Source organism: Numida meleagris, chromosome 10 (genome assembly GCF_002078875.1).
Source record: "Numida meleagris isolate 19003 breed g44 Domestic line chromosome 10, NumMel1.0, whole genome shotgun sequence".
Taxonomy (NCBI): Eukaryota; Metazoa; Chordata; class Aves; order Galliformes; family Numididae; genus Numida; species Numida meleagris.
Window position 1 is genome coordinate 4,492,579 of NC_034418.1, and position 14,846 is coordinate 4,507,424.

Consider the following 14,846-nt stretch of genomic DNA (forward strand, 5'->3'; position numbering starts at 1 on the left):
GGCCGCGCGTGGCGGCACGAGGCCGTTACCCCCCCCATCCCGGGCCGCGCTCCCTCAGCGCTGTGAGGAGAAGCCGCCCCCGCCCCGCATTAACCCCGCCGCTGCCGCCGCCCGGCCCCGCGCGCACCTCCAGCGTGTAGTTGCGCTTCATGCTCTGGTAGCTGAGCCAGGCCTCGGAGCGGGCGCGCTCGTCCATGTTGAGGCTGCTGCAGAGCTCCTCGTAGCGCTGCCGCGTGTCCCCCTCCTCTGCCGGCGGGGACGGGGCTGAGGGGATGGCCCCTCCGGCCCCCGGCTCGGCCTCGGCCTCCTCCCCGCCCGGCATCCCGCGCCCCGGCGCTAGGGGGCAGCGCGCCCGCCGCACACTGCGCCTGCGCCGCCGCCCCTGGGGCTCGCGACGCGCGTTCGAATCCAAACACCCCGGCGCTGGGACACGCCCCCTCCGTCCGCCGCGCCGCGGCTTCTGATTGGATGGCGAAGAGGAGCCCGACCCGTCCGCTTTACGGCCCCGCGCAGGCGCACTGCGCTCCTGCTGACGCCACAACTCCGTGACGGCGCGGCCCGCGGCCCTGCTCCCAGAGTGCACCGGGCCAGGGCGGCGCGCGGCGTACGGCGTCAGCAGCACGTGACGCGGAATGGCGGCACGGCCAGGGGACGCCAACAGGGCGGAATTAGCGGAGGCCGGAGCCTCCCCTAGGGCGCAGCCGTGCGCCTAGATAGAAGGCAAAATTACAGCACAAAATCAGTGAAAAGAACAAAACAGTGCTAGTCACCAAACACACGACATCATTACATATTAAATAAAAGCAAGCGACAATATATTTTAGATGTACAGAAAGTTTAGACCACCAAGTAAAAACAGCAGTCGGTTTGAAAAACGTCAGAGTACTGTGAGAACAAAGAGCTGCACGGGAATATGCACTTGTAGGTCTCCGGGCTGTTGCTGCAGGGACTGGAGCAGATGTGTCAGTTTCCAAAGGACACAGCACAGCTCCAAGAGCAAGCACCGAACAGCAGAGCCAAGGCTCTCCCCAGAACAAGCCTGAAGGGGCTGGGTCAGTCCTCGGGTACTTGGAATACAGAGACCCAGCAAACACCGTACTAGCACTTACTGATGCCTGTTGGCTTTTGTACTACTACCACCATTTCAAAACTAACGATAACAAAAGTTTCAGAGGGGGAAAAACATCAAGGAGGCTTTGGCTAGCTTGAGACTTTTCCCAGGACTTTATGCATTGCCACACAGCTGTGAGCACCAATGGCAGCAAGAACTCTGAGCATCACTAGCGTCTTGAGTACACAGCATGAAGTGAAGAGGTACCTTTTTAATTGCTTCAGTCATTTCCACAACAAGATTCCATTTGATTTCCACCCTGGTAAATTGGAGAAGAAACTGTAGTTTCATATCAACATATAAGAAAAGCATAGCAACAACTGCAGAGTGATAGCACAGGCCCTAACCGTACTGGCCCCAAATAGTGAAGATGACTGAAACTTCTTTGGAGTGGCTAACGTTGTTTACCTCCTGAGAAATAAGGTGGACTCCCAGATAAGGCTAGATACTGAACAGGAGAAGTCTGCCGTCCTAGTAAGAGAGGTCTGAGATTATGCAATCTCAGAAATCTTCATGTAGGGAGAAACAACATGCATCATGGAAACCTTTCTTCCAGTATTCTCCCTGGGATCTTCCCAGCACAGTCTCCTGATACTCCTGATGTCTTTTTTGCCAGGGCGCAAACATTACCAGGAATCTTCCAACACTTGGTATTTCACTCTCAGCCTCAGTGGATGAAGGCTAGTGATAACATGAAGATTGAAAACTTCAATTTCAAAAGGAAAAAACGTCTTCTCCTCATGACTATCAGAAACATTACACTTAAAGAGGAAATTTCTATTTATTTAGGTTAGAATTGTTGCTACGTTAAAAAAAAAACCAGCATATGTAGACATGCTTTTTTCCTGGGATTAAGATTTAGAAACCCTCCCTTACAGGAGCAAAAGCTGAGCTCCAACCACCTGCTTTACTTGAGAAGCATTACACAGATGAAACAGGATAAAGCAGAGGAGATGACCAACAGTTACCAGGTAAAAAGTTGCATTGAGAACTGAAATGAGCTTGAGGACATGCTGTAAGCTTTGGAGTCTTTTTCACACGTACTCACACTGTAATCTGACATTAAGATCCCAAATATTTCTCTAATCAGCCTCCCTTACATGTGGAAATGACACTAGAGTCCTTACCTTAACAGTAATGAGAATTCTGAACTTTCTTTCCTTCTTTTGTGGTGTGTACTGAGAGAGCTTGAAAGGAGGTAGGGTTAAGAAAAAATAAATACCTTTCATTTGCCTTATTTAAAAGAATTCTTACTCCTTTGTGAACGGAAATGTTACATTTAATGTTAAGTAGGGTTTCTTGTTGTTTTTAAAGAAATGTGAATATTAGCTAATTTACCCCTTACACGAGAATATATAACGTTCTGAACTGCAACTGAATTTTAAATCATGAAAGCCTAAGTGTTTTCGAGACAAAAATTCTGAATTGAGATATTCACATTTACGCAATTCTCAGTTTTGAGGTTTCACCCTGTTTTATTTTATGGAAAAAATTCCCTAATCCTTTGTACTTATTTCAGTTAACAGTGTTCTTAAAATACTGAGTTAAAAATAATCAAAATACCATTTATTTCTTCCAGCAGGATAGAGTTTCAGCAGTAATAAATATAATTTACTGACAGCACAGAGTTATAGTACATTTCAACACCCTTCCTTCATGTAAATAGTCACAATTTTAAAAGATAGCTCATATATATTACTAAAATCTAGAATTAATTACTATTAATAGCTAAAAGCTAGAAAAAGCTTTCTTTAATAAGAAGTTTCCATTTACAACTCATAAATTTGATCTAATTAAGCAACAGAAAGTTATCTTTTCCTTTTCAAAGGCTTAAGCAGAAACGTTCTACTTGTACCACAGGAGAAAAAGCTGTACAAGCCCCAAGAAGCTAATGAAGCAAACACATACGTAATCCAATCTGTTAGGGTGGCTGCTTCTGCACAAATACATCTAAATATATATACACTAGATATATATACACATAAATATTTATAGAGATATTTAAACCTGTGACAGTTCTCTAATAGACTTGCTAAAAACTAATGAAAAAAATATTGTTGGGGTTCTGCAGGGCTTTTAAGGAGAACATAAAGGAGGGAAATATAAGAACAGGGCACGTATACATATGTGCATTTTTATCACCTGCATATTAAGTTGAGAAAGGAAGAACTGATAAAGGAATACATAAGAAGGATACCGCAGTTGAAGTGCAAGGATGTACTGAAAACAAGAAAGCACCTGACAACCAGGAGATAATTCACATTCAGGAGAAGCGTCCGTACCCTGTATGAAATAAATGAGAAATAGTAAGTGCTGTGTCCAAAATTAAAAGATTGAATAAACAGTAAAAAAGCAACACAGAGTTTTGAAAGTAAAAATTCAAAAAGATAGTCCACTTCCAAAATGCTTACCCTGGAACATTACAAGCATCAGTATTTTATATCAAGTTGACATTCTACCAGAACCTAAACTGTATACTACTCCCTAGCCACAACTACCCAAGGGCTGCAACATCAGCTTGTTTTGCTTGTAAGACAACAGAATTACAGGAAACTGACTGAAATTGATACCCAGAAAAGATACTCAAAGTAAAACATTTGGTTTTTCAGAAAAATAAGACATCTTAAGCTTGACTTTTTTTTAAGGTCTTGAGAGTAATTTCAGTTTTAGACCTTAACTTTGGTGCTCAAAGATATGTATTTAATCCTTACACAACATTATTTTTTTTTTTACATATTGAGGCTGACATCATGGGTAGTCAAAGAATATGTTTAATAAAAAATAATTAAACTTCCATTTGCTCTATAGAACATCATAGAAAGTAATTCAATAAATTACAAATGACTTTTTAAGACGCTTGTTCAACTACAGAAAGCAAATTCAGACTACACAGAACACAACTGGCAAATATTGCAAATGTCCAAAAGAAAAACTGGACTAAGACTTGGATCATGAAGCTTGAAACAAAGGGATAGAAATACAAGGCAATAACAGCTAAGGTTCTTTTAGTAACTACCAACACACACTTTATCATCACCTTGGATATCCTTTTAATCTTAACTTCAGTATTAGTGTAATTCTACTGAGGTTTCCTTACAACCCTTAACTTTATACAACCATTTTTGCATATAGTCTAGCTGATAGTGGGACATTTTTCCCCTTCTGGTTCAAACCGATGAAAAATAAACCCAATATATTATGTTCAAGTCTACACCAGCCTTCATTACTTGGAACTATAATTGCCTTATTACATAGAAAGAATCACTAGAATGGTAACCAAACTCACTTGAGCATAATTAGGAAAATACTTTATTTCATAAATCTGATATAAATTAGGTTTTAGCCACAAGATTTAAGATTTCTTTTGTGGGGTAAGGGTGGGAAGTGATGGTATTGTTGATGTGCTCCATCAGCAAACTAAGTTAACAACTGTTTGTAAAACTTTGGCTATTTCATAGATGCATCCTAGTTAAATAAAAGTGCTATATTACAAAGGGCAAAGTATTAAATATGCAATACTTTTTCTTTTTTTTTTTTGTTTTCTCTCCACGATGAAGAATTGCTACCCCCTTCTCTTGGCAGTTTTTAATTTTCACTATTGCTAAGACACTGCATGAAGGGCCAAAAATCAGAATACTATTTGGGAAAATACGTAACCAGCACAATCCAGATGGTACTTGTAAAACTGTGTATTACATGTAACACTGCTTCTAATCATGGGGTTATTTCGCACATACAAACTTATATTTCATTGGTAAAGTTCTTGGTAAAAAAAACAACACAGTTGTTTTACTGTACAAGCAAGCAACAGGACTATATCAAAATATACAGTTTTGTTTTTATTTTTAAATTTATCCCTTTGTAAAGCTTTTTCAATGACTTCTACTAGTACCTGTATCTATTTTGTCTTAACACTTGCCTTTTCTTGGACCGCAAATGCTGTAACAAGGGTCAATTGAAATCTCAGTCAGTTCAGAACTTCTGTAAATGTGAATCTGGGCCTCTACTGTGTCACAGTAATAGCAGCTTAAAAAGAAGGAGGAATCAGATCACACATCAAATATTAGACAGATTTTATATAGTAAAGGGTTCTAAGGTTTTGGACTTAAACAGATGCCTTATGGCCCGTTACTGTGGTTACTAGGAATAATTTGTCTTCCTTACTATTCAAAGTGCTTTTTTTTAGTGGGTAACTCAGCATAACGTATGAAGTGATATCCCAATAATGATTTGGGGTAATATTTAATATTTAGTCAGATTTAAATCTGCAGAGAAGTTTAAACTCAAAAGGAGTTCAAAACTATCTATACTTTATTTACCATTATTAACTGGTAACTCCAGGAGGTTTTATGACATAAAACACAAATAGAAATCTACACAAACAAAGCAAACAAACAATTTTTACATGAAGTATGCAGTGTTGAAAGGTCTTTTCAGTGGCACTTTATGACAGTTTGCCTCTTCTGAGTCTTGGGGCAACTATTCCTCATTTTGGGACTTTTAATTCTGCAGAGGGAGCCCAAAACTTTGCAAGGTGTAAACTAAATAGATCTACGTGGTGCCAAGTAGCATGAGATAAGACAGTTTTGGGTTTGATTTCCCCTTACTGCTGTCAAAGAGAACAGTCGCAGTGAGGGGAAAAAACCCACTGACAGTCATACCTCAACTCAGATTTTAACATGATATACAAGATGTCTTTAGAAAACAAAACAAAACCTGAAAACAAGTAATAGAAACCAATGTAAACTTCCTAAACTAACTCAGCTGAGGTAACAGGTAGCCAGTTTAATTGGCTGATTGGGAAAAATTTATCTTCTTTTAAACACACTTGTACCTGAATTGGAAACAGCAGTGCATCACAACACTAGAGCATTTTCATGTAATTAAAGCAATGGATGGTGATGTAGATTCTACAGCTTTCATGACATTCATTAGCTGCCCAAATTATTGCTGAGTTTTGATCTGTAAATTATAAGTGTCAAGGAGGCTGTAAAACTATATTCAAATTAAATCAATAATATGCATAAAGTATTCTGTGTTCACTGCAAATATATTAAATATACAGCTCTTTCTTGAGCATTATTTTCATAAAATTAACCCCCCAACAAAATTATAATGCCTTTTGTTGTAATTTTACACCATTGTGTATTTGATAGTACATACAAGTTCAGAAACTTATGAACTTCAGGAAATATTACATGCAAAACGTCTCTGAAAGCAGTTTGCACTTCTAAACAAATACTGAAATGTTCGGTCAGTAAATCATTGATGCACTCAACACTGGGTTATTTACAATGAAATAATTAAAGAATAAATTCAAAATCAGTTCATAATTTAAGTGCAGAGTCTGGGGTCAGTCTTCATCACTAGAATCTGAATCCTCAGATGAAGACGATGTACTATCAGATCCAGATGAAGCATCTGCTTTCTCTGAACCTTCATCTGTGCTGTTTTCATTGTGAGAGCTTGGCTCTGTTCCCCCTTTGTCTTCCTGATCTCTAACCCGAGAATTTTCCTCCTTTTCTTCTGTAGGCTTGGCTGAGCCCGTGTCATTACTTTCACTGTTCTGTACATCAAAAATATTAGACTGAGACAAAGCTGGGATATGAAGATTAAGGCCTGGAGTGAGAAGCATCCCTGGATAAAGTATGTTGGACAAAAGTAATGGGTTAAGAGAGAGAGGATTGGCAGCTGCAGCAGCAGAGGATGTTGAAGGAGAGCTTGAAACAGAGTTTTCACCACCAATATCCGTATTTTGGTCTTCTGTCCTTTCTTTCTTTATATCCGCCTCTTTCGAATCACTTCCCTTTTTATCCTCTGAAATAGATTCTGAAGACTTTGTCAGAAGTCCTCCCATGCCCAGCAAGTTTGGTAATCCAGCCATCCCTGACAGCAGCATGGGGAACATGGCAGCCATGTTCTTCGCTTCTCCTCCAGTAGTTAAGCCAGCTGGCATTCCCATCAATCCTGCCGTTACTTGCAGCGACTGCAGGTTTTGCAGGTTTTGTTGTAAGGCCTGAAGACTAGACAGATCCACTCCCGGCAGCAATCCGTTGGTGAGCAGAGGGTTAACGGACACGCTTGCAGCGGTGGCAGCAGCTGCAGCTGCTGTTGCCTTAGCAATCTCACTTTTGGGGCGCCTTCCCCTCCGGCTTACTTCTTCCCGCACAACAGGCCCGGTGAGAATACGGTCAAACATACCTTCTGGAAGAAATCCCTGCAACAGATGCAGGATGAATTTTTAGTCATTTGAAAGGGTAAGGATGTAGAAGTTAAAAGTAAAACAAACCACAAAAACAAACACAAAAACCAAGCATCCACTAACAGCGTCGAAGACTTTTCTGGTATGTTAGCAAAGCAGCTTGATCTCTAGACTGGGATTGGTGGTGGCTTTGTGCTATCACATCTCCGGCACTTCAAGTCCCGGTTCAGCAGTGGGGACTGAGGAGGCACCTTTTCAGACACGCTGCTTACTCATCATCTGAGGATTATTTGCAGATCAAACCACATATAGCTGATCAGAGGAGCAATCTTAGGTTAAGATCCATAGCGTGGCGCTGCTTTGCAGTATTATCACATTCCTATCGTCTGTTTTGCTACCGCTTAATTAAAAAAGTGTTACTGTCTGCTTCATGTCTTCATACTTCACCTTATCCATAAACTTAAGGATGAACAATAGAGACTCCAGTTCAATTCTATTAATATGAAATTCAGATAGCTTCTTTTTAGGGTTTGCATAGAGTTTACCTCACCCTCTGTAAGCCCTCCTTACATAAGCATTGCATTAACATGTATTATTTCCTCTATAGCAGTTTTCCATATTTGTCCCTAACAAGTGATTGAAAACAAAGATGAATACGGTAACAGATTTGTTTATATGTCTATGGTTGTGAGGCATAAGACTTAACGTATCAGTCAGGCGCACAGTTACTTGACCTAGGCAAATGTAGAAATTCTGCCAAGAAATGCACATAGTTCTGTAAGCTCTGTGTTAACCATGGTCTGAATGTAACACTGTGCATGTACACAAATACGCATGGGAGCTCACACACTTGCCTACAAATGTGAGACACACTTAGATGCACTTCTTTCAAGCATCTGGGAAAAAGCTACTCACTGAATACATCTTGCTACTAGCAAGAAACTTAGGCAGGACAACCAAGCAATGTACTGCTCTTGTTGATAATCCATACCGAAGGAATGCATGAGCAAAACTGAAGTTGTTGTACAGACCTACTCCTAACAATGTATTCGTATATTAACCTTGGTCCCTCCACTGGAATCCCAACATTAGGTTTTAGCTAAAAATTCCACCTCTAGGAAGAGAGAAATGCTAAGAAAGAAGGAAATAGCTGTATTAATGCTTGATTTACATTTCTATTGGTGATACTAATTTCTTAAAAGTAAGTTGGCTAAAAAGTAGAAGTACACATTTAAAATCATATTTATCTTCTTGTCTCTAAGAATAAGAAACTATTCTGTGAGCCAAATACCTTTCTTAAAACCATCAAAGTAACATTTAGGAGATTAAAATGTCACAGCATTATAGCACCTTCAACTAAATCTCTGATCTCTAATTTAGGGTTGACAGTTACTGTCCCTTCTCTTCCTCCTACTCACAGCTGTGCCAGCACACCCATTTCAGGGGCCAAGGTAGCTGAAAAAAGCTAACACTGACTCATACTCCACATTTAACAGAATTTAATATCAGAAGTGAAAGCCTTGCCTTCCCCACCATGTCACAGATATCTCATCACTCTGCAAATACTCACAGATTGTTTTACAATTTCTCCCCATTCAGGAGCCACTCCATACTCTGGATTTTCTTTCAAGAACCTGCACAAATCCTTCAGAGGGGGAGCAAATGCACCCCCCACCTGAGAAACAGAAGACAGAAGTCAGTAAATACTTCTCTTTTGAAAAGAAAGGCAACAATCTTAACTGACATTGTTTCATTTTTTTTCCTTTTTACATAAAATAAAACACACAGTCTTAAAATTATCAATGCAGCATTTAATTGATTTCTGTTGGTTTATGCAAACTGGAGTTTTGGAGAGTTTGGTGACGCAGACAAGTTGGAGGCAGATTATAACTGAGGAAACCAAGATTAAAAATGTAACAGAGAAGAAGAGTGTTTCACCTAAGGTCTGGAAATTTATTAGAGCAAAAAGCCATCACAAAAACACAGGCTCTTACAGCAAGCTAAGATCAAATCCCTCATTTACTCATCATCAACTTTGAAGATTCCTCAGGGCACAGCTTACTATAGAGAAGTCAAGTGTCTGTTTTTCAAGAGACAAGCTACTGTACAGGTTCCTTTTCAGAGCATCCATCTCAATGCACTGAAGAGATAAAAGACTTGAGTTCTGCCTCACTTCCCTCTACAGGTGCACAAAGCTTCTGACCTTAACAGCAGCATAAAAAAACATCTGCCTTTTTTGCAACTACTCTCTAACAAAAAAAACAAGCTAGCAGCATAACAAGGGAAAACGCTCCAGATGTCAGTGCAATACCTCAAAGACTCTCACTGCATCGCTCCTCTAGGACTACCACTGACATTCAAACACACCATCCCACATGTCTCTCTGTGTTTCTTCCATAAACAGGAATGTTCTATATGCTTTTCTTGAATATGGCCTTTCAGCCTTCCTGAAATCCCATTTTCAAATACGTTATGCCTTTCCCAAACTTTACTCACCTATCTGAAAACTTGTATTAAGCACCTGGCTTTCTATCTTCCACTGTTGAGATTTTAGACAAAAATCCTCTTCCGACTTTTGTTCCCTGTTAAGCTACTATTTAACCTAGCGATCTGATTTACAAGGATATATACTGGTCACCCATGAAGGCTGAATGGCAGAGATAATTCAAAAAGAAAAGAAAAAAACAAAATAATCCAGCGCACGGGATTTAAGTAATTCCAAGGGACAGGTTTCTATGCAGGCTGCACTACCAATATAATTTTAATAATGTCAAAAAGTAGTAAAGTCAAAATAAGATTATGTGCCTAAGATTTAGAACATATGAGACTGCTGGTTAGAACACACAAAAACTTATACTAAAAATTTTTCAACTTTACAATGGGGCCCTTTTCAGAAGCATGGTCATTTCTGCTAGTCTTGAAGCAAATTAAGATTATACAGAAACTGAGAACACTCTCTGAAAAAGCTGCTGTAACAAGTCTGACAGTTAAATCAGTGAAGTACAGAAGGGTTATTTTTAACACAGAACAACAGATTTTGTGACCATGCTAATACGGCGGGCATGCCTCTGTATTAATCAATGGCACAAACACTGCAATATATGAAGTGCTCAACTTGCACTGAATGTAAACCATAGAGTAAGTTTCTAGCAGTATCATACACATTTTCAGTTCTAAAATGCTCGCTGGAAGATTGCCATAGGCTTCCTTGTTCTGTACCAAACCCCTATGCAACATCTTTTATTTGTACATGGTGTTACACTTGGTAAAATATTAAGAGTTCGTTGTTTCAGTTAACTTTTCATTTGGGGAACATACGAATGGGAACAGTTAATATGAATACCTTTCTTGCATTTCTTCTGTTTATGAGCTGGACACGTTCTTCACCAGTCAAACTATTGACATCTAGTTTATTAGGGTTTCGACAACGGTGTCTTTTTTGTTTGGGCCTGCCTTCATGCAGCTGCATCCTCTGTTATAAAGGAATTAAAAATTCAATTATTATTTTTTGGATATAGCTGTTTTAAAAATGGTAAAATGGCTTTCTAAAATATTTTGACAGTACTACTAATTAACAATCTAATCTTTGCTTTAATAACTTTCCTGTTTTCAAAGCTTTAACCAATACAGAATGTCCTAAATAATACTTCCCTGTCTTCTGTGCCGCATTAATGAAGTTTGAATTCAGAAATAACATGAGACAGTCATACTCACATCATCATTGTCATACCGTTGTAATGTAGGTAATGAGATTCTTTCAGCAAATCCTCTTCTGTATCACTATGCTGTAATGTTATTTTCAGCTCCTCTAATTTCTAATTAGCTAATCATTATCACTGTAATATGAGGATTCTCAGATATTTTTAAATCCTACGTAAAACTAGCAAGGATCAAATGTCTTTGCTTAGTGTTACTTTTCTTAGCAATTTTATTTGTAATGTATGTGGTGGAAATCAAATTGTTTAAGAAAAAAAAGAAACATTCTCCTTCCTAATCAATAAGGAAGAGCAAAGAAATGAAGAATAATTCCACACAAAATGCAGTATCAATTTAAATACATTTCATGAGATACGTTTTGCCATTAGTTGAAGTTGACCTGAAAGTGTACTCACAGGAATACAAGCTCCTAAATCTTCAACATAGCCAGGATGTTCCTTCAGCCACCTTTCTAAATCTTTCCTTTTGGGGGCATCATCACCTGCCAGCCTCGTTCCATCTTTTAGGTTAATAACAGGAACTGGACTCTCTGCATCAAGCATGCCTTGAGACTGCGTGTAATTGAGTGCTGGGTTTATTCCAGCAGCAACTTGACAAGAGTTAATACCTGGATTTACCTGGGAAAATTCAAAACATGACTCTGAACTCTCCATAGAAAACAAACAATCACAATTACTTCATGCATGATACAATGAAGGCCACGGTCCTGCAGATCATTATATACAAACTCAAGGACTCAGTAAGACTAACCATGGGCATAAAGGTAGCTCCCTCTAAGCCCCTTTAAGACCAGGTCCTGTCATACACCACAGGAAAGGATGTCAGAAAGTGTCTCTAGGTCATACACTGAGTTTCTAATAATATGCTGCTAATTACAGCTTAACAAAACCAGAATCTTTTTAAAAAAGCAATATGCTATTTGTTTTGTATTTATTTTATTTAGCATAATTCTACCAGTTCTTATTTGTGTAGTAATAGACTTCTAGTGAACAGTTTCAGAAAAAACAGTTGAATAATGACGTTTCTGTTGAACGCTGACAGTTACATGCAGTTAAGGAATTAACAGTAATCTGGATCTTATTTTTGGATGAAGATTTAACTTTACTTACATGATTGGGCTGCTTATTTCTGTTTAAAAAGAGGACATCAACTCCTTCCACGTTCTTCCTTCTCCCTCTTCTCTTTTTGAGTACAGGTTGACTATCAACTATCACTCCATTGGCGCTGGCTGTTAAGTGACTGGAAGTACCTAACCAAATTACACAGCAAAATTAATGCCAGATGCTTCAGTTATAAATAACAATAAGAATATTAGAATAATAAAAGAAAATGAAATCGATACAGTACTAGCGCAGATAATTTCTGCATGTAAGATTTAAAAAAACTACAAAAGCAAGTTAAGGATCATATTTTTAAAGATGTTTTTATATGCATATGTATGCTAACTCACTGAATAACAGCCACTGGATCAGAACCTGGCCTAAAGGAAGCAACCAGTACAATTACTATAAATATTTTAATCTAAATTTTAACTGCCCAATTCAAGCTCATTTGATATTGGCAATGTAAACTTACTGTTGCTTATTAAGAAAATAACCTCTGAATGTTTGGCTGTAAGCCAAATAACTTGTTGCAGACTACTGCCTTCAACTGTTTCATTACGTGAGACACGGGAAAGCATACAAAGAGCACAAAGACAAACAACGTAGGCAATAAGCTTGCAACTCTTCATCTTCACTTCCAAACTAAGCACAGTTTGTTCTAACTGTAACTGATCACTTACAGCATAGACTGATGTGCTTTACAATAATTAAAGTCTTCCTGCAGAAGGATTTATTATACATAATGGTATCCTTCAAATAAATGAACGTCACAAAAACTGACTGTGAAAGTACTCGTGGTCCAATTCCATGCTTCAACTTAGGTGCCTAGATTCCCTAACACATTGCACAGAATTGCCCCAAATTGCAGTTTAGAACAAATATCACAGCCAACATCTCTCTCCACTTCCTACACATGGAGATCAACAGAGGAGCAAAGAAGAGAAGATTTATTTATTACTAATCTTTATTCTCTTCTGACATTTTAGAAATTCACAGCGTATACCTGATTCAGGAAGAGATTTTGGGAAGTTGACAAGGCTGGTTTCTGAAGCATTCTGGAGATCACGTAGTCGAGCCAGGTATTGCTGCTGTCCCAGTGCACCTTCCTCACTTTCAAATGGCCTTTTCTGAGACAGTCCCTGCTTCTGAAAAGTCAATTTCAAACCACCTTCCTGTTAAATAAATCCCAGGGTTAGAAGTGTCTCTTCTGAAACATTAATGACTACTTCAAAATCAGGATTCTCACATACAAATGGTTACTCCAGAGGAGTTGAGGAAGAAGGAAAGCCTTATATCAGGCCTTAAAACTAGTCCTGCTTCTGCTCCGCATGAAGGAAGCTGACCAGAAGTGTCATGGAATTGCCTATAAGTTTTAGGTTATCTGCCCACTTAACTGAAAAATACAGACACTGAACCTCTCTAAATAAGCAAATTAAGTTACAAGGGGAAGTTTCATAGATTATTATGTGCTATCAACAGGTCATAAAATAGAGGTAAAAAATATGTTTGAAGCTTCTAGCCTGCATTTTCAAGTGCAAAATTTACCTGTAAACCTCCATGAAAAAGAGAAAGCGCCTGCTGAATAGGATATGCTGAAATGTTGAAAAGAAGCCAAAAAGCAAAAATATTGTCTTTTTTTTTTTTTTGAGAAACGGCATAAAACAGGCTGAGGAAACGCTATAACAGCAGAATTTCAATTCAGAGAGGAGAATAATGAAGATTTCCCTCCAGAGGTTTACGAAAACTAAAAAATAAAACAACCAAAAAAACCCCAAATACTCAATGCCCAGGAAAAGCAGACCCAAATACCCACAAACAAGTGTGTGAAGCAAGTGAGAGTAAGAGCAGGCAGCCACTTGCAGGTAAAGCATGCCGCACACCGCAATCGCAATCAGGTCCTAGGGCAATAAAAATAAACATACGTCATTGATTTTCACTGTAAACTCCTTTTCTCGTACATGCTTCTTCACCTTTGACATCTGTGGTGATTGATCATATTCTTCTTTAACACCTGCCAGAGGGGGTGTTGGTGCACTGGGCTCACTGTAATCTGTAGCTGCGCCTGGACTATCCAGAAGTTTGGTTGTGTAGAAAGATGCCACTGTATTGCTGTCGTAGTTCCTTCTTGCTGAAGGCCATTTACCTTTCAACACTGTTTGACAAATGCTATCAAGCCGGTTGATCATAACTCGATCCTAAAGAACAGAAAGTATTTTTACAAGAGGAATGCTTACTGACACCACACACATTACATTCATGTATTATGTAAGAAACTGCTCTGTGGAGCAAACTAAAAATCAAAGTCCACAGATCTTTGACTATTCAAGAATAGCAAAAAAGAGCATAACACTCAAATGAAAAAATATTGCTGTGAAACAATGAAATGCAAACATAATGAACTATAGAACTAAACTTGGCTATGTCAGCCATAGTAATTCAGAATGACTAAAAAGCATAGAAGAATTCAGTACTTATTTCAAAGAAGATGAGTTTACAGTCAATTAGTAGTATTATCTTTTCCCATGTACACTGTAGAATTTCAGTATAAGGAATCATATAATATAAATTCTAACATTAAAGTTGTGTTACATTAGTGCTGCACCCAGCCTACACCCAGCATGACTTCCGAACTTCACAATGTAGCTGAAGGTGTCCAATTACCACTAAGAAACTAGTTTCTTATATGTAGCATGAGCGAATTCTCACTCTACTT

General features: G+C 38.8%; 2 protein-coding genes across 12 annotated transcripts in view; both read right to left on the minus strand.

The window, feature by feature from the left end:
• RBL2 (RB transcriptional corepressor like 2) overlaps positions 1 to 393 on the minus strand; it is a 20,809-nt gene extending 20,416 nt beyond the window's left edge. The window contains exon 1 of the mRNA XM_021408934.1: positions 128 to 393. Coding sequence (XP_021264609.1) covers positions 128 to 322 — 195 coding nt within the window. The 5' untranslated portion in view covers positions 323 to 393. The remainder of the gene's footprint in view (positions 1 to 127) is intronic.
• Positions 3,865 to 14,846, minus strand: part of CHD9 (chromodomain helicase DNA binding protein 9) — an 84,743-nt gene continuing 73,761 nt past the window's right edge. For 7 of the 11 annotated variants that reach the window (XM_021408927.1, XM_021408922.1, XM_021408923.1 and 4 more), the window contains 7 exons: positions 14,056 to 14,328; positions 13,137 to 13,305; positions 12,140 to 12,279; positions 11,426 to 11,647; positions 10,657 to 10,785; positions 8,884 to 8,988; positions 3,865 to 7,328 (listed from right to left, as the gene is read on the minus strand). In XM_021408927.1, the coding sequence (XP_021264602.1) occupies positions 6,465 to 7,328; positions 8,884 to 8,988; positions 10,657 to 10,785; positions 11,426 to 11,647; positions 12,140 to 12,279; positions 13,137 to 13,305; positions 14,056 to 14,328 (1,902 nt within the window). In that variant the 3' untranslated portion in view covers positions 3,865 to 6,464. The remainder of the gene's footprint in view (positions 7,329 to 8,883; positions 8,989 to 10,656; positions 10,786 to 11,425; positions 11,648 to 12,139; positions 12,280 to 13,136; positions 13,306 to 14,055; positions 14,329 to 14,846) is intronic. The other 4 variants (XM_021408930.1, XM_021408929.1, XM_021408931.1 and 1 more) reach the window with 3 other exon arrangements.